Genomic DNA, 21,369 nt, shown 5'->3' on the forward strand with positions numbered 1-21,369 from the left:
GCATGAAACAATTGATGCCTTTGAACTGTGGTGCTGGAGAAGGCTCTTGAAATTCCCTTGGACAGCAACGTGATCAAACCAGGCAATCACACCTGACGCAAAGCACTTACTCACTGGAAAAGACCCTGATGCTGGGAAAGATTGAGGGCAGGAGGTGAAAGGGTCGACAGAGGACAAGATGGTGGGATGGCATCACCGATGCCATGAGTTTGAGCAAACTTTGGGAGATAATGAAGCCCAGGGAAGCCTGGTGTGCTACAGTCCATAGGGTTGCAAAGAGTTGGACATGACTGGGTGACTCAACAACAACCTACCTTTATAGGATTACAGTGAGGATGAAATGAGACAATACATATCTAGTACTTAGAAGAATGCCTGAAACATAGCAATCAAGAAATGTTAGTTGCTACTTTCTTAGTGCAAGTCACATCTACCGAAAGTGGTCCCAGAATGACAATTTGGAGCGGCAGGGGGGGATCACAAGTGGAAAATAATTAAAAGATATAGAAGAAAAATGGAAAAGGGAGAAAAATAAAAGTGGTTATCCTACCATGTTAGATGGAGGCTGGAGCACCAAACGAGCCTGTTTTCGCCTTTGTTTTCGGTAGTAGTTCTCAAACGTTTCCCGGGCCCCCTGTAAAACAAACGAAAGGAAATAGGTTGACACAATTGGGCCAACCACTCTAATATTTCATGGGAAAAGAGAAGCTCCCAGGTCAGAAGCTAAGGCAGTCCCACATTTCTCACAATCTGTCATTTTAACAATAAAAACCATTGAAAAAACAAAAATAATTATTAGAACTTACTGAACCTTACTTACAAATCCCAGTAGAAATGGACACAAGATTATTCAGAGGAAACTGTCAGAACTCAACCTCCAAAAACACCAAAGTTGGTTTCTGAACTAATTATCACAAATTTACAAGAAAAAAAACAAACCAACATTCTTGTAGGTTATAATAACAGTTGAGAAAATGATCCTTTAAAAAAAAAAATCACAGAACATTCCAGAAGAAAATTCCAGAATAAAATCTAGTCTCAAAGAAATCACGAGCAAGAGGCCAAAAGAAGGCCAGGAAAAGGCAGAAGTTGAGAATAATATCAGTCTTCTCAGACAGAAAGTTATCTAGCACAGGATTAACACCAAAAAGGAAGAAACAAAGGCCTATAACTTTTCATTTAGGGTTTTTGGGCTTAAACTGAAAGGTACTCTAGAATACGAGAGCTGATTTATATGCTCTATAACTAGGGTTCAACAGTGTCCTCTCGAAATTAATGTCCTTCCCCAGACCTCACAGCATGACCATTTAGAAAAGTCTTTACAGGTTTAATTAGTTAAATTAAGATGCAGTCATACTATAACAGGGTGACCCTTAATCTAGCATAACTGGTGTCTTCATAAGAAGAGGAAAATGCTATATGAAGACAGCATGGGGAGAATTCACCATGGAGCCACAAGAAGAGACTGGAATGATACCTCGCAACATCAAGGACTGCTGGCCACCACAGAAGCTGCGGAGAGGCAAGGAAGGATTCTACCCAGAATCTCAGAGAAAGGACAGCCTCCTAACATCCTGATTTTGGATTTCTACTCTCCAAAACAGTGACTGAAGAAATTTCTCTTATTTTAAGCCACCGAGTTGTGGTACTTGATATAACAACCCTAGAAACTGATATGAGCTCAAAACTGTTAAAACATGATGCTCACCTATTATTAAAGTCTACTCGCAACCCAAGACTTTTCTAAATAAACAAAAGCAGAAAGGGAGAGACAGCATTGTAGAGTCGTTAAGAGTACTGATTTTAGAACCAGATGAATTTATTCAAATCATGGCCCAGCCCTTACTAACTGTATAACTCACCTGCTCCATCAGTCAGTTGTGTCTGACTCTTTCCAACCACATGGACTGTAGCTCGCCAGGCTTCTCTGTCCATGGGATTATCCCAGTAAGAATACTGGAGTGGGCTGTCATTTCCTCCTACAGTATAACTCATATGACTAGCTATATAATTTCCCTTTCATTAATTTAACTTCCACTGTTTAACTCTTCACCTTTCACTAGTAGATATGCCATGGCTTACTTATTTGTAGAGATGCCAACCTCCTATGTTTGTTATAAAGATTATCAAGAGTTATAAAGCTTTTAGAATACTGTCTTGATAAATAATAACCATTATGCAAATACTTATTTAAAACATAAGATGAAATCAGTGATGAAAGTGAAAGCCCCGCCCATGTGAAGATAGGTTTACTATGAAAGTGTTAGTCATTTCAGGCATGTCTGACTCTTTGCGACTCTATGGACCATAGCCCGCCAGGCTCCTCTGTCCAGGCAAGAATATTGGAGTGGGTAGCCATTCCCTTCTCCAGGGGATCCTCCCAACCCAGGGATTGAACACAGGTCTCCTGCACAGAAGGAAGATTTTCCATGTACTATCCACCTTCAGTTTTTTTCACCTTCCCAAAAGTCTGAAGAATCTTACTCAACATGACTTCTTTGTTATACCTAAACTGGAAAAGCTATTTAAGGTACTAAATCATGCACACTTGATAGTGTAGCTCAGTGGTTGGCAAATGTTTTCTGTAATGGGCAGAACTGTAAATAGCTTTGTTAAGCCATGCAGTTTTTGATGCAACTACTCAACACTGCTGCTGTAGTATAAGAGCAGTCATAAACAATATCTAGACGAGTATGGCTCTGTTCCAATAAAGCCTTATTTGTAGAAACTGAAATTAGAATTTCATATCATTTTCATCTGTCATAAAATATTAGTCCTCTATGGGTAAAAAATGATTTTTTGCCCCTCATTTGAAAAAATAAATGTTCACAAGGTCATACAAAAACAGGCAGTATGATGGACTTGACACAAGAGTCATGGTTTGACAACTCTTGGTGTAGGTTAAAATCAAATATTTTAACACACTAAGGTTTTGACAACTGTATACCTCTGAATTTTTCTGTCTGAAAAATGAAAACAAACCTTAAGACAGCTATTTCAAGACTTTCTTAGTCCATAAGTTAGTGAGGTAGCAAATAATTATATTTAAGAAATAAGAAGTGGAAACTGCCTGTTGGTTTGTTAAAGTTATTCCCTACTTGTCACCATTTTCCAGCATAGTGGTATTATTAAAGGTCAATTACCTTTTGTACACAGTGAAGGGCTTTTCATTTTAAGGTTAACAGCCCTAAAAGGCCCTTTATTGTGTTAGTGTGACATTACACTTCCAACATACTTTTGAGCCAAGATACACTTAATTGAGAATTTAGGGAAAGCCTTGTTAATTAGGACACAGCATACTAACTGGGACTTCCCGGGTGGCTTAGTGGTAAAGAATTTGCCTTCAATGCAGGAGCTGCAGGAGGCACGGGTTCAATCCCTGGGTCAGGAAGATCCCCTGGAGGAGGAAATGGCAACCTACTCCACTATTCTTGTCTGGAGAACCCCATGGGCAGAGGAGCCTGGTGGGCTACAGTCCATAGGGTAGAAAAGAGTCGGACACAACTAAAGTGACTTAGCAGCACCATACTAATTTAATTATTTGTCATAAATGATAGAAAATAAAGAAGATGAAATTCTATATAAAATCCAAATCATGAACTTCTACTTAATTCTAAACTATATACCTTTTGTTTTTTAATAAAATTAAAACATAAGAAAAGACCAATTTATCTAACAGGTCCGGCTTCTCCATTTATAAAAGTGAGTTCGATTTTCCCTAGTGGATGTTAAATAAATTCACCTCTGATTTTTCTACTTCCTTTGCCAATTTTGTCAACTCAATGCTTATAGGAAGAAATTGAGAAATAGATGTCTGCCCAATACAGCTGAGTAACTGAGGAAGTCCCTGCCTATTCACAGACAGGTCAATAGACAATGCACAACAGAGTGCTGCCACTTCAGCCTCAAGCTCCTTTAACCACTCAAATGAGAAAAACAAAACACAAACCAGAAAAAGTCACCTGTAAAGCTAATAAAGGTATAAACAAAAAGATACAAAACAATAGGAAGGCAAGGTAAAAGTTGTTTTCTTTTTCATTTTATGTCTTTAGAATGACAGTGCTCCGAAGACTATACAATAATTCATGAATTAATACATACAATGTCGCAGAAAAATCAGTTACAAAGTATATAAAGTGCTTACCGAGTGAAAGACACTAAAAATCTCCTCACTGAATTTATGGTCTACAGTGGAAGACTAGAAATTAAATAAGCAATTATATTAAAATAAACTATAAAATCCTATGGATTGGAGTGGAATGTATAATGGAGTGTGCATGTGTGTGTGTCTGTGTGTGTGTCTGTGTGTGTGTGTATGCATGCACATGATTGGGGAGGGATAAATGTTAGAGAAAGATTCTCAGGAAAAAAATAACATTTATACTCATAATTAAAGAATGACTCAGAAGAATAAGCCAGGTAAATAGAAAAGGCGGGGCGGGGGGGGGGGGGGGTGGAATGTTCCTTGGAGAGAGAGAGAGATTCAGTGAAAACAGACATCACACATTCCATGAACTGAAAGAAGTTCTTCACAATTGGAACTTCAGGGTGTAAGGGAGAGATGTGACAGGAGACAGGCCGGGGGACTTTGTAAATCATGATAAGATATTTGGACTTCAACTCTAATTTTAGACACCTGGAACTGTAATGTAGTAAGCAGAATGAAGGAAGGAGAAATTAGCTACAAAAGGATTAGACTCTGACATATACTTAAAGAGGCACAAGCCAATTGGATATATATGGTAAAGGATATGAAGGAAAGAAAACTGACATGAGATTTCTAACCTAGGTAACTAGTTTGGCTGGTGGTGTCATTTAATAAGAGAGGAACCAGGAGGAAATACAGTCAATTATTATTCATGGATTCCTAATTTGCAAATTTGCCTGCCTGCTAAAATTTATGTGTAGCCTCAAAATCAAAACTCATGGCACTTTCATAGTCATCCACAGACATACACAGAGTGGTAAAAATTCTGAGTTGCCTGATACATGTGTTCCTATATATACATATCCAGATCTGAAGAAAACAAAAACACTAATTCAAAAAGATATTGTTCATAGCAGCACTATCTGCAACTGCCAACTTATGGAAGCGACCTAAACGTCCATCAATAGCTGAGTGGATAAAGAAGATATGGCAAATACATACAATTGAATACTACTGAGTCAAAAACAAAAAAAGAAATTCTGCCATTTGCAACATGAATGGACCTAGAGAGTATTATACTTACTGAAGTAGGTTAGACAAAGAAAGAAAAATACTGCATGTTATCACTTACGTGCGAAATATAAAAAAATAAATAACTGAATATTACAAAACAGAAAAAGACTCGCAGATATTGAGAATGAACAAATGGTTACCATTAGTGAGAGGGAAGGAAGGAGGGACAAGACGTGTGGGGATTAAGTGGTACAAACTACTGCTGCTGCTGCTATGTCACTTAAGTCGTGTCCGACTCTGTGCGACCCCATAGACGGCAGCCCACCAGGCTCCCCCGTCCCTGGGATTCTCCAGGCAAGAACACTGGAGTGGGTTGCCATTTCCTTCTCCAATGCATGAAAGTGAAAAGCCCAGAGATAAATCCACGAACCTATGGACACCTTATCTTTGACAAAGGAGGCAAGGATATACAATGGAAAAAAGACAACCTCTTTAACAAGTGGTGCTGGGAAAACTGGTCAACCACTTGTAAAAGAATGAAACTAGAACACTTTCTAACACCATACACAAAAATAAACTCAAAATGGATTAAAGATCTAAATGTAAGACCAGAAACTATAAAACTCCTAGAGGAGAACATAGGCAAAACACTATCCGACATAAATCACAGCAAGATCCTCTATGACACACCCCCCAGAATATTGGAAATAAAAGCAAAACTAAACAAATGGGACCTAATGAAACTTAAAAGCTTTTGCACTACAAAGGAAACTATAAGTAAGGTGAAAAGACAGCCCTCAGATTGGGAGAAAATAATAGCAAATGAAGAAACAGACAAAGGATTAATCTCATAAATATACAAGCAACTCCTGCAGCTCAATTCCAGAAAAATAAATGACCCAATCAAAAAATGGGCCAAAGAACTAAACAGACATTTCTCCAAAGAAGACATACAGATGGCTAACAAACACATGAAAAGATGCTCAACATCACTCATTATTAGAGAAATGCAAATCAAAACCACAATGAGGTACCATTACACGCCAGTCAGGATGGCTGCTATCCAAAAGTCTACAAGCAATAAATGCTGGAGAGGGTGTGGAGAAAAGGGAACCCTCTTACACTGTTGGTGGGAATGCAAACTAGTACAGCCGCTATGGAAAACAGTGTGGAGATTTCTTAAAAAACTGGAAATAGAACTGCCATATGACCCAGCAATCCCACTTCTGGGCATACACACTGAGGAAACCAGATCTAAAAGAGTCACGTGCACCCCAATGTTCATCGCAGCACTGTTTATAATAGCCAGGACATGGAAGCAACCTAGATGCCCATCAGCAGATGAATGGATAAGGAAGCTGTGGTACATATATACCATGGAATATTACTCAGCCATTAAAAAGAATTCATTTGAATCAGTCCTAATGAGATGGATGAAACTGGAGCCCCTTATACAGAGTGAAATAAGCCAGAAAGATAAAGAACATTACAGCATACTAACATATATATATGGAATTTGGAAAGATGGTAACGATAACCCTATATGCAAAACAGAAAAAGAGACACAGAAATACAGAACAGACTTTTGAACTCTGTGGGAGAAGGTGAGGGTGGGATGTTTTGAAAGAACAGCATGTATACTATCTATGGTGAAACAGATCACCAGCCCAGGTGGGATGCATGAGACAAGTGCTCGGGCCTGGTGCACTGGGAAGACCCAGAGGAATCGGGTGGAGAGGGAGGTGGGAGGGGGGATCGGGATGGGGAATACGTGTAAATCTACGGCTGATTCATATCAATGTATGACAAAACCCACTGAAATGTTGTGAAGTAATTAGCCTCCAACTAATAAAAAAATAAATAAATAAATAAGGAAGAAGAAGAAAAAATAAAGCCACCCTGAAAGCTAAAAAAAAAAAAAAAAGGAAGAAAGTGAAAAGTCAAAGTGAAGTCGCTCAGTCGTGTCCAACTTGTCAGAACCCCATGGATTGCAGCCTACCAGGCTCCTCCATCCATGGGATTTTCCAGGCAAGAGTACTGGAGTGGGCTGCCATTGCCTTCTCCGTGTACAAACTACTACGTACATATAAAATAAACATGCTATGAGGATATACTGTACAGCACAGGGAACATAGCCAATATTTTACAACAATTTTAAATGGACTATAATCTATAAAAATGTTTAATCGCTATGTTGTATACATGAAACTAATATATTGATAATATTATAAATCAACATTCAACTTTAAAAAACCTCATTCATACTATTTCGTGTGTGTGTGCGCTTAGTCACTCAGTCATGTCCGACTCTCTGCGGTCCCATGGACTGCAGCCCACCAGGCTCCTCTGTCCATGGAATTCTTCAGGCAAGAACACTGAAGTGGGTAGCCATTCCCTTCTTAAGGGGATCTTCCCGAACCCGGGATTGAACCCAGGTCTCCTGCATTATAGGCAGATTCTTTACCGTCTGAGCCACCAGGGAAGATATTCTAAACAGACATTTCACCTACGCACATATGTGCACATAACACATATATAAATAGGGTCATATATCTTTTATATATACTCTTTTCACTGATTTTTCTAGAACATCATAATCCAGTATGATCCACTTTTACTGCACAACACTGTTCCAACTGCCTTTCTTCAAAACACATGCTACAGACTGTCATACAAATGCCGGAACAAACATGGGTTATGAATAAATGTTTAAAAATAAAAACACAAGTGAAGACTGAATTTTCCATGTGTTTAGACTTGTCTGAATATAAACATTAAAAAAAAAGAAAAAAACCAAACACAGTATTGTCACTCAGTGTAGGCAAATGAGTAAGGCCTTTTGTTTTTGTATATAAATAAAAGTGATAAAATTCATTGCTAACAAAGCTCAAAGTCAAATTATAGTTGCTATAGTAGGTCACACCAGGAATCAAATAAGTCAGGATCATGTGATCCTTGCTCTTAGTGGAAAAAGAGAAGGCCAGATGAAAGACCTTTCCTGAATTTCTTTCCTTTATAAAAGGTAACAATGTATCCTATATGCAGAAACATCTTGAACATTTCATACAATTACTGATCCCCAGGTCCCTAAACGTTAGTGGAAACACGTCCAGTTTCATAGAAAAAAAAAGCTTATGCTGGGAAATACTTCCTCATAGGGGCAATATGTCTACATAATAGAAAGAGGAACAGATCTTCTATTTTCTTTATTAAATATTTACTATGCCATTATTTGGTTAAACAGCTCTTCATCTAGTGCATCTTCCATGGTAGAGACTGATATGAGGTTCACTGGACAGGAGGAGGAATTCTTCCCATTCATCACAACAAAACAAAGTGAACCCTTGGACTGAGAAACAACTATGGACAAGTATGCAGAGAACAAGAGAGAGAAATGGAAGAAGGGAATCACATACAAGTTTCTTCCGGCTTTGCCTACAGGAAGCAATATTTCCATTTGGTCTTGAGCAAAGCCTATAATTTCATCGCCCTGACTGCAGCTGGAGAACACCGTTTTAACTGTCCCAGCATCCAAGTGAAGACAGGTTTATTCAGAGTGTTAAAAAAAAAAAAAAAAAAAAAACACCTGAAAGGGCTATTTTAATTTGCTTCCATGTGAAAAGGGGCGCACATATCACAGGGCACCGTAATGACATTCAGCGGGATATTACACTTCACCATATGGCTAATTTGCACAGCAGGCCCAAAGCAGGATTTTCTTTCATTAGAAGTGACTTAAAGATCAGACTACAGAAACACATGTAAAGAACAAACCCAAGATGTCCCCTATTTCTTAAATCTAGAAACATTCATTAGACCATTTGATTCTCAGATGTAGAAGCCCATTCACAGAGTTCTCATGGCAAGATCATTCAAGAGTTGTGAAGACAGTATTGTGTCACAGCTCCACTTACCTACATTATGGCTTTGAAAAATGTCTAAAATTCAAGAACCGCAAATGTCCACAACATAGATGTGGAAAGAATAATTGCTCTGGTAGATAATTTACCATGAAAAAAACAAAAAAACATTACTTTCTAAATGCCTCAATTCTTGATATTACTCACTTAGCCTACAGAGTAAATCTACATAAACTTCTGACCCTTTTCGAAGAGCAACAGCAATCTGATGTTCTAACAGAATCCTGTTTATTTTTAAGATGCCCCTTATAACTTATGTTTGTCTTGGCATTTCCTCTTTCTGCCATACCCCAAGTCTGAGCCATAGAAAAGAACATCCCCTCCGGGAATGACAGAAGTCTACAGAATTTTAAAAAAGAAAGAAATCTAATGTCTAATGATTATGGATAGTTGGGTCTGTGCTTTTGAAGAAAGTAAACATTATGATTAACAATCTTGGGCTTTGTAATTAGCTTCCCCTCTTCCATGAGAGAGTGTTAATTTATTAAATATTTTAACAAAGAGTCTTTTATTATTAGATTCAGTTTGGCTGCCTCCTTTCATAGCATTACCAATTACAACCAATAAAGCTTTAATTGATGACTACTTTTTATAACCTTTGACCCAAGATGATAAACAGTTGTACCTTAGAAGCGAAAGGGTAAACCTCAAAGGGAACAGTGTCTTAATCATGCTCAGCAAACCAAACTGCTTAAAATTACAACCTACCTACCTGGCTAGAACAGAAACCCAGACTTCCTCTATGATTAAGGTAATTGATCAGGAAAAGACTTGGATTTCACTTTTAAGATAAGTGTCCCATTTTGTTACAAAAAACATAAGTTGAATAATCTGTATATAACTGTGCACAATTACATGCACAAATAATGTGCTAATTGTATACTATAATACAATTTAATCAATTTGTAGACAATCAGCAACAGAATTCTTTTTTTATGTTTTTTGTTTCCAATTTTACTGAGAAATAATTGACTTACATCTTTTTATGAGTTTAAAACATACAGTATGGTGATTTGATTATGATGGTTAGAAGTCTCTTCTAACTCACAACTGTCAATCTTTCAACTGCTGAAGTGCTTCAAAATTTAAAATTTCCCAATCTTTTAATCTTTTTCATGTTGCCAAAATGAACAAGGCTTTGAACAATTACTAAAGAGCACACAGAAAAAGGTACCATCTAAAATGTAAATAAAAATTATATCATCATGTCACAGTTGTTTCACACAAATCACTTCATGGAGATGAAAGGCAATGAGACATTATTAATAGTCCTCACTATTAACAATAAGTAAATAGAAACTGCTGGCTTAACACAAGGTACAATACAAGATTTTATACAAGAAGAACTAGGCATATAGCTTTCAAGTGACTTCTCATGTATATTAGAGGAAGTCAACACCAGGAAAAACAACAAATCTGAGGCTCAGTCTAAGAACTTTATAAACTGAACGAGCTATACACATTATTTTTATGATATATAAATGTATGTAATGGCTGTTTTATTAAAGACACATGGCTGCTCCCTGCCTTTCAAAATCAAACTTGCCAAACCACCTCCCAAAACAGCCCTTTATATAGTTAAGTGACGACTGGAGGAATTTTGTATAAATAAATCTATGCCTTTTCTCCCCCATTAAAAGAAACTGTACAGAAACAGACAAATTTAGAATATAAGAATTTTAAAAATCTGTCAAACTGAACTTCAGATATTCAGAAAAACAGGCAGAATATCTAAAAACAAAAAAATATAAATATATTCAGCTGATGTTTGCTTAAAAATATAAGAATATAGGTTAAGAGGAAAAAGGAAACTAAAAGTTAAATAAACTGCTTCAATACCAATTTTTAATTAAACTTTTTACTATGAGAGGCCTGTAGATTTACATGCAATTATAAAAAAATTAATAGAGAGAGATCCCATGTGCCTTTACTCAGGTTTTCCAAAGGTGAACATCTTAGAAAATTACAGTTCCCTATCACAACTGGGACACTGACAGTGATACAATCAGTCAAGGATGCTCAATTCCAAAACTACAAGGATCCCACAAGCGTCCTTTTTTATAGCCATACCCACTTCCCTCCATCCCTATCTTCTACTGAACTTTTGGTAAGCACTAATGTTTTCTCCATTCCTATAATTTTTGTCATTTAAGACATGTAAATGGAATTTTACAGTGTGCAGCCTTTTGAGATTGGCTTATTTCACTCAGCATAAATCTCTGAAGATTCATCTGCTGCTCTGCTGCTAAGTCACTTCAGTCATGTCCGACTCTGTGCGACCCCACAGATGGCAGCCCACCAGGCCCCGCCATCCCTGGGATTCTCCAAGCAAGAACACTGGAGTGGGTTGCCATTTCCTTCTCCAGAAGATTCATCTAGGTTGCTGCAAATATCAGCAGTTCTTTCCTTTGCATTGCCGAGTAATATGTCATGATGCTACAGTATAAACGGACCATAGTTTAACTATTCATCTCCTGCAAGATTACAGGGCTGTTTCCCGTTTGCTGCTATTATGAACAAAGCTGCTATAAAGTATGTAAAATACCTGAAGTAAGCTTTCTTTTCTCTGGGATAAATAAACATGAGTGCAACTGCTGGGTTACATGATAATTTCATGTTGAGTTTTTTAAACTGCCAAACTGTTTTCTAGAGTGACCTGCACCATATATGTGCCTATCAGCAATCGTAATGGCATTTGGTATCGTCACTATTGTAAAGGAGTGTAATGATGGCTCATGGTGGCTTTAATTCTTTTTAATAACTAATGATGCTAAACAAAAGATGTAACCAAGTGCTTAGTTTCCGTCTGTACATATGCACTGGTAAACTGTTTATTATGTGTTTTTTGTCCATACCATAACTGGACTGTTTACTTTTTTATGGTTGAGTTTGGAAAAGTCTTCATATACATTCTAGATACTAGTCCTTTTTGGATACGCCATTTGCTAACATTTTCTCCCACTCTGAAACTTGGCTTTTCACCCTGTTAACAGGGTCTTTTAATTTTGATGAGGTTCAATTTATCAATTATTTTCTTTTCATGATAAGTGCTTTTGGAGTAAAGTCTAAGGACTCTGTCTACCTCTAGAGTCTGAGGGTCTTCTATTTTTCTCAAAAGTTTTCTAGTTTTGCATTTTACATTTAAATCATAATACATTTTGAGTTACTTTTTGTACAAAATGTGAGAAGTAACTCAAGATTCACGATTTTGCTGTGTGAATATGCAACTATTCCAGCACCATTTGTTGAGTTGCTTCTGTAACTTTGTCACGTATTTTTATCTTTCTAAATTTTCTATTCTGTCCCACTGATCTATGTTGCCCTTTGTCAATTCCATACATCTTTTTTTTTAAGCTTTCTATTGGGCTATGTCTTATATATAACATCATTTGGTTTCAGATTAGATAGTACACATTGTGAAATGATCACTACAGTAAGTCCAGTTACCATCCATCACCACAAACTTAATTTTTAGGATGTATTCTCATGGCAACTTTCAAGTATTCTCTACAATATCACTGACTATGGTCAATATGCTGTACATTACACCCCCAGGACTTTTTGTCATTATTGAAAATTTGCACCTCTTAACCCTCTTCACCTCATTAAACTTTAAAGCTTTTGCACAGCAAAGGAAACCATAAGCAAAATGAAAAGACAATTTACAGAATGGGAGAAAATATTGCAAATGATGTGATCAATAAGGGCTTAATTTCCAAAATATACAAATAGCTCATGCAGTTTAACATCAAAAACCCCAATTAAAAAATTGGCAGAAGATATAAATAGACATTTCTCCAAAGAAGACATGCAATGGGCACATGAAAAACTTCCCAACATCACTAATTATCAGAGGTGTGCAAATTAAAACTATGAAGTATCACTTCACATCAGTCAGTATGGCTACCATCAAAAACTCTAAACATAATATCCTGGAAAGGGTGTGCAGAAAAAGGAACCCTCCTGCATTGTTAGTGGAAATGTAAATTTGTGCAGCCACTATGGAGAACAATCTGGAGGTTTCTTAAAACATTAAAAATAGAGCTACCATATAATCCAGCAATTCCACTCCTGGGCATATATCCAGAGAGAACTTTAATTCAAAACGATACATGCACTCTGATGTTCAAGGTGGCACTATTTACAATAGTCAAGACAGAGAAACAACTTAAATGTCCATCAACAGAGGAATGAATAAAGAAGATGTGCTATATATATGTGTGTGTGTATATATACACATACACACACATAATGGAATATTGCTCATCCACAAAAAAAGAATGAAATAATGCCATCTGTGGCAACATGGATGGATCTGGAGATTATCATACTAATTGAAGTCAGTCAGAGAAAGACAAACACTGCATGATATCATTTATATGCAGAGTCTTAAAAAATGATAGAAATGAACATATTTACAAAACTGAAATAAACTCACAGACATAGAAAACAAACTTAGTTACCAAAGCAGAAGAGGAGGTAAACTGGGAGTTTAGGATTAACAGATACACAATGCTATATATAAAATAAGCAACAAGGACTACTGTATAGCATGTGTGCTAAGTCGCTTGAGTTGTGTCCGACACTACGTGACCCTCTGGACTGTAGCTTACCAGGCACCTCTGTCTATGTCCTGGATTTTCCAGGCCAGAATACTGGAGTGGGTTGCCATTTCCTACTCCAGGGGAGCTTCTCAACCCAGGCATCAAACCTGTGTCTCTTATGTCTCCTGCATTGGCAGGTGGGTTCTTTACCACTAGCACCATCTGGGAAGCCCACTGTATAGCATAGAAAACTATACTTAATATCCTGTAATAATTTATAATGGAAAATAATCTAAAAAAGAAAATATACATGTGTGTATATACACATGTATGTATATGTATGTGTCACTTTTCTGTATACCTGAAACTGTCACAACTTTGTAAATCAAATATACTTCAATTAAAAAAACTAAAAACATCTGTATGTCTTCTTTGGAGAAATGTCTATTTAGTTCTTTGGCCCACTTTTTGATTGGGTCACTTATTTTTCTGGAATTGAGGTGCAGGAGTTGCTTATATATTTTTGAGATTAATCCTTTGTCTGCTGCTTCCTTTGCTATTATTTTCTCCCAATCTGAGGGCTGTCTTTTCACCTTGCTTATAGTTTCCTTTGTTGTGCAAAAGCTTTTAAATTTCATTAGGTCCCATTTGTTTATTTTTGCTTTTATTTCCAATATTCTGGGAGGTGGGTCATAGAGGATCCTGCTGCGATTTATGTCAGAGAGTGTTTTGCCTATGTTCTCCTCTAGGAGTTTTATAGTCTCTGGTCTGACATTTAGATCTTTAATCCATTTTGAGTTTATTTTTGTGTATGGTGTTAGAAAGTGTTCTAGTTTCATTCTTTTACAAGTGGTTGACCAGTTTTCCCAGCACCACTTGTTAAAGGGGTTGTCTTTTTTCCATTGTATATTCTTGCCTCCTTTGTCGAAGATATGGTTTCCATAGGTTTGTGGATTTATCTCTGGGCTTTCTATTCTGTTCCATTGATCTATATTTCTATCTTTGTGCCAATACCATACTGTCTTGATGACTGTGGCTTTGTAGTATAGTCTGAAGTCAGGCAGGTTGATTCTTCCAGTTCCATTCTTCGTTCTCAAGATTACTTTGGCTATTTGAGGTTTCTTGTATTTCCATACAAATTGTGAAATTATTTGTTCTAGTTCTGTGAAAATACCATTGGTAGCTTGATAGGGATTGCATTGAATCTATAGATTGCTTTGGGTAGTATAGTCATTTTGACACTATTGATTCTTCCAATCCATGAACACGATATGTTTCTCCACCTGTTTGTGTCCTCTTTGATTTCTTTCATCAGTGTTTTATAGTTTTCCACGTATAGGTCTTTTGTTTCTTTAGGTAGATCGACTCCTAAGTATTTTATTATTTTTGTTGCAATGGTGAATGGTATTGTTTCCTTAATTTCTCTTTCTGTTTTCTCATTGTTAGTGTATAGGAATGCAAGGGATTTCTGTGTGTTAATTTTATATCCTGCAACTTTACTATATTCCTTGATTAGTTCTAGTAATTTTCTGGTAGAGTCTTTAGGGTTTTCTATGTAGAGGACCATGTCATCTGCAAACAGCCAGAGTTTCACTTCTTCTTTTCCTATCTGGATTCCTTTTACTTCTTTTTCTGCTCTGATTGCTGTGGCCAAAACTTCCAAAACTATGTTGAATAGTAGTGGTGAGAAACAGACATTTCTCCAAAGAAGACATACAGATGGCTAACAAACACATGAAAAGATGCTCAACATCACTCATTATTAGAGAAATGCAAATCAAAACCACAATGAGGTACCATTACACGCCAGTCAGGATGGCTGCTATCCAAAAGTCTACAAGCAATAAATGCTGGAGAGGGTGTGGAGAAAAAGGAACCCTCTTACACTGTTGGTGGGATTGCAAACTAGTACAGCCGCTATGGAGAACAGTGTGGAGATTTCTTAAAAAACTGGAAATAGAACTGCCATATGACCCAGCAATCCCACTTCTGGGCATACACACTGAGGAAACCAGATCTGAAAGAGACACGTGCACCCCAGTGTTCATCACAGCACTGTTTATAATAGCCAGGACATGGAAGCAACCTAGATGTTCATCAGCAGACGAATGGATAAGGAAGTTGTGGTACATATACACCATGGAATATTACTCAGCCATTAAAAAGAATTCATTTGAATCAGTTCTAACGAGATAGATGAAACTGGAGCCCATTATACAGAGTGAAGTAAGCCAGAAAGATAAAGACCAATACAGTATACTAACGCATATATATGGAATTTAGAAAGATGGTAATGATAACCCTATATGCAAAACAGAAAAAGAGACACAGATGTACAGAATAGACTTTTGGACTCTGTGGGAGAAGGCGAGGGTGGGATGTTTTGAGAGAACAGCATCGAAACATGTATATTATCTATGGTGAAACAGATCACCAGCCCAGGTTGGCAAGTGCTCAGGGCTGGTGCACTGGGAAGACCCAGAGGGATCGGGTGGAGAGGGAGGTGGGAGGGGGGATCGGGATGGGGAATACATGTAAATCCATGGCTGATTCATGTCAATGTATGGCAAAAACCACTACAATATTGTAAAGTAATTAGCCTCCAACTAATAAAAATAAATGGGAAAAAAAAAACTAAAAACAATGTGATAATAAAAAAAGAATAATTTTTGTTAAAAAAGAAATGTCCAAAATCAAGTGATTTTTAAAATACAAATAAAATTCACCAATGTACCATTTGTTTTCCTGCTACAAAGTTAGCAAAAGAAAAAAGACAATACTCTATATTATTGGAAATATGGCAAAATTGCAATCCTAAATTCTTTTCTTAAGGAATGCAAATTATGATGACGTTTTTGAGAGATTAAGTATCAGGAAGCTAAAAATATGTCTGCCCTGTAACTCACTTTAATCATTTTACCTAAAGTAATCATCAGATGAGTGATTTTTTAAAAAAATACTTAACATGTGCACAGTTGAAAGAACTCAGGTTCACATTCTTACAGTATGGGTTAGAATCCTGGCTTATTCCTAACTCTGTGATCTTAAGCAACTTATTTAATCTAAGTCTCAACTGCCTCACCTGCAAAATAGGAATATTAATATACACACTTGCTAGGATTGCTAGGAGGATAAAACAAGACAATGTATGCAAATCATACAAAATGATGCCTAGCATATACTAAGTTCTCAATAAATGGTAGACACTGACATCATCATCATCATTATTACTGTTTTTCATGACTATCATGATTAATTACAACATTAGATTAAGGAAATCTATATATTGAAAACAAAAACAATAATGCTGATCTGTATTTACTGACATGAACATATATTAGTGATAATGTACCTATTAAGGGAAGGGGGAAGCAAAGTATAAAGAAATGCACACAGTATAATTAAATTTATGTAAAACGTATATGAAATGTGTCCAAAGAATAATGTCTGTAAGAAAGTAGGCCAAAATTGTGGTGAAATTACCAGTAATTTGGTTTCTTAAAATTTTTCAAATTTTTAAAACAATGTACAATGACATTTAGGTGAAAAATAAATATCAAAGGCATCACAGTGTCCATGATCTCACCAGGTCAGGGCAGAAAGAGCCTAGAACAGACAGACTGGAATGATTAGTATAGAAACTGTCAGATCCTGAGATAAAGAACATAAGAAGAGAAAAAAAATAAGTGCTTTCTTCAAAGTTGATAGGTGAAAATAAAAGTGGTTCCTGTGCTATGTCTAGAGTTAGACAGGGTTAGAGTAACAGCTGGCACCTGGAAAGGAACTCACCATCCTATAGCAATAAGAAAACCATAAAATTGATACTTTGGGACCCTGCCATCTACCACTCTGCCTACAGACAAGGTGCCTGCCTATCTGAAGACTCCTCCCTATAAAAACCAAGTATGCAACTCTATACTAACTGTACCGGATGACTGCAGACAACCGAAGATAATCTGGCACTGTACAAAGTTTCAACAAAAGGTCTGTTTGAAAATTTCCCTGAAGAGAGTAAAAAAACTATGGCTGGAAAGAGGAAAATTCTTGCTCTTTTCTGAATGGGAGGGTCCAAGTGAAGCTTGATCCTGGAACAAACTGCACAATAACCTGGCATTATGAAGGGCTATTTGGCAACTCAAGGAAGGACGATCTATCCTAAGACTAGTCCAGAGTGAGCTTGGCTTTGCCTAACTTAGGGCTGGCAGTGATCCTTTTAAAACGATCACCCGCCTCTCCCCTCCTGAATTTCCCAAGCCAGGTTTAGAGTGAAGAGCAGAGAGTGAGCACAGGATAATTTCTAATTAAAAATAAACGCTTAGGATGAACTGGGCAGAAGAAACCCAGCGAGGCTGCAGTTTAACACGGCAGTTGCAGAACCCTGACATATCCAAAGAGACCTTGTATGACGACACTAACACATTATTAGAGTTCCTCATAAGCCAATACTCCTAATCCAAGGCCAAAATATTAAACGGATTTGTCTACCTTCTTTCTCTATTGCAGTCATTTTTCTAAGCCAATACATATGTGGTTTAATATGACTGAGTTTCTCCACATCCTTACATCTGATTTCCAGGGCTTTGCTAACATAAGAAGGAAAGCCATGACTATTATTTTCAAAAAAATTTTGTCCCAAAACTACCAAGAGCATTGCTTTCTTAATTAAGAATTTTATAATTTTTTTCTTTTTCCTCAAATTTTAGATACCAGATATGAATGCAAAACAATGTCAGTCTATTTTTTTTAGTACTATGCTCGGAATGTATAGTTATATAAAAAGTTTTTTTTACTTACTGTACAACTTATGCCCCAGCAACAGAAACATTAATAATACAGAAAAGCAATAAAAGGTTTCAAATACAACACAAAAACAAACTTAGCTGCTATTTTTGCCAATCACTAGCACTGTGATCCACTGTTGTTGTTCAATTGCTCAGTCACGTCCAACTCTGCAACCCCACAGACTGCAGCACACCAGGCTTCCCTGTCCATCACCATCTCCCAGAGCTTGCTCAAACTTATGTCCATTGAGTCAGTCATGACATCCAACCATCTTGTCCTCTGTCATCACCTTCTCCTCCTGCCTTCAATCTTTCCCAGTATGAGGGTCTTTTCTAATGAGTCGGCTCTTTACATCAGGTGGCCAAAGTATTAGAGCTTCAGCTTCAACATCAGTCCTTCCAATGAATATTCAGGAGTGATTTCCTTTAGAATTGATTGGTTTGACCTCTGTCCAGTCCAAAGGACCCTCAAGAGTCTTCTCCAACATCAAAGTTCAAAAGCATCAATTCTTCGGCTCTCAACCTTCTTTATGGCCAACTCTCACATGACTACTGAAAAAACCATAGCTTTGACTATAGGAATCTTTGTCGGCTAAATAATGTCTCTGCTTTTTTTTTTTCATTTATTTTTATTAGTTGGAGGCTAATTACTTTACAGTATTGTAGTGGGTTTTGCCATACATTGACATGAATCAGCCATGGAGTTACATGTGTTCCCCATCCAGATCCCCCCTCCCACCTCCCTCTCTACCCGATCCCTCTGGGTCTTCCCAGTGCACTGGGCCTGAGCACTTGTCTCATGCATCCAACCTGGGCTGGTGATCTGTTTCACCATAGATAATATACATGTTTCGATGCTGTTCTCTCGAAACATCCCACCCTCGCCTTCTCCCACAGAGTCCAAAAGTCTGTTCTGTCTCTGCTTTTTAATATGCTATCTAGGTTTGTTACAGCTTTTCTTCCAAGGAGCAGGCATCTGTTTATTTCATGGCTGCAGTCACCATCTGCAGTGATTTTGGAGCCCAAGAAAATATAAAGTCTGTCACTATTTCCATTGTTTCTCCATCTATTTGCCATGATGGGACCAGATGCCATGATCTTAATTTTCTGAATGTTGAGTTTTAAGCCAGCTTTTTCACTCTCCTTTTTCACCTTCATCAGGAGACTCTTTAGTTCCTCTTTGCTTTCTGTCGTAAGTGTGGTGTCATCTGCATATCTGAGGTTATTGATATTTCTCCCAGCAATCTTGATTCCAGCTTGTGCTTCATGTAGCCTGGCATTTCACATGATATAAACAGAGTACATGATCCATTAGGCAGTTCGATTAATCTTGCTGAACTTGCCTTCCCTCAAATACCAAGTCAATGTATGATGCTCACAATAAAACCTGTTTTTGTCAGACTGGTATCCTAAACTTGAAAGAATGCAGCAGTTTGGACACTGACTGTAGAATATCTTAAGCTATAGGTAATATTTGGAGAAGGGAATGGCAACCCACTCCAGTATTCTTGCCCAGAGAATTCCAAGTACAGAGGAGCCTGGCAGGCTACAGTCCATGGGGTCATAAAGAGTCAGACACAACTGAGCAACTAACACACGCATAGGTAATACTGTCAAATGGAGAAAAAAGACAAAAACTATCCTTCCTTCTAATGAGGATTAAAGTTCGATCCTTCTCTATTTTCATATTTGTAAGAACTTTGAGAAGATAGATATAGCTCTAAAAGTTAAACTGGATCTTCCATGCTTGCCATTTTCACAAAGTATATTTCATATAAACCACAAGCAACAAATAATTTTAATTACTCTGATAAAAGACAAAATAAACTATGCTTCAGGTTTTAAAAAGCATATAACAAAATTACAGGTATAAGACGGTATATAATAAAGCATTTGTTAAGCATGCCTCTTTTACTTCATCAAATCCTAAATCCAACTCCTACCTTTTCAAGACTCTTGAGTGGAGCTTATTTTTATGAAGTATGGTGGTGCTAGTGGTAAAAAATCTGCCTGCCAATGCAGGAGACATAAGAGAAACAGGTTCAATCCCTGGGTCAGGAATATCCCCTGGAGGAGGGCATGGCAACACATTCCAGTATTCCTGACTGGGAATCCCACGGACAGAGGAGCCTGGTCAGCCACAGTTTATGCATCGCAGAGTCAGACATGACTGAAGCGACTTAGCATGCAGGCAGGAGCAACCACTGTACCTAGTATATGCTTTATAAAAACAATTTTAATGTCCTATTTACTATTCTCAATAACTCTTTAAAGTATATTTTCTTACGACTATAAGAAAAGCTATGGCTTCCCTGATACCTCAGTTGTTAACAGAATCCACCTGCAATGTGAGAGACCTGGGTTTGATCCCTCATTTGGGAAGATCCCCTGGAGAAGGGAAAGGTTACCCACTCCAGTATTCTGGCCTAGAGAATTCCATGGACTGTATTTAGTCCATGGGGTCGCAAAAAGTCAGATAGGACTAAGCGACTTTCAGACTTTCCTTGTCAAAGTACACTGATAGTAAGACAAATCTGTCTGATACCAGCTCATGCTGTTTCTATTATACCCTTTTCTATACAGGCTTTTCAGTCTAGTTCCACAGTCTCTACTTCCAGGAACCTAATAAAGGCAGCTTTTTTATTCTCCACCAATGAATGGATGAAGATTTTCTTATGGAACTCTCCCTTCCACCAAATTAAACTTTTTTTAAGACTAAGTCACACTAAACTAAACCACAGTGGATCTGTCTACCTACCAGGTGGTTTCAGGGAACTTCAATCAAGTTGTTTTAATGAAAGAATGTTTTATCCATGGATTGGAGATGAAAAGCTTAAACGAAAAACAAAAACTTGCTATTCATATCATTTACATCTCTTTCCCACTTTAAGAACAAGTAACTTCTCAATGACATTTATGTTTACAAAGGTGCTGAGACTTTCAGCAAGTAACTTTTCTTTTTT

General features: G+C 37.3%; 1 protein-coding gene across 8 annotated transcripts in view; it reads right to left on the reverse strand.

The window, feature by feature from the left end:
- EXOC6B (exocyst complex component 6B) overlaps positions 1–21,369 on the reverse strand; it is a 662,376-nt gene that overhangs the window by 329,446 nt on the left and 311,561 nt on the right. For all 8 annotated transcript variants that reach the window (XM_061155703.1, XM_061155706.1, XM_061155701.1 and 5 more), the window contains one exon: positions 551–634. In XM_061155703.1, the coding sequence (XP_061011686.1) occupies positions 551–634 (84 nt within the window). The remainder of the gene's footprint in view (positions 1–550; positions 635–21,369) is intronic.

This window comes from Dama dama, chromosome 11 (assembly GCF_033118175.1).
Source record: "Dama dama isolate Ldn47 chromosome 11, ASM3311817v1, whole genome shotgun sequence".
NCBI lineage: Eukaryota > Metazoa > Chordata > Mammalia > Artiodactyla > Cervidae > Dama > Dama dama.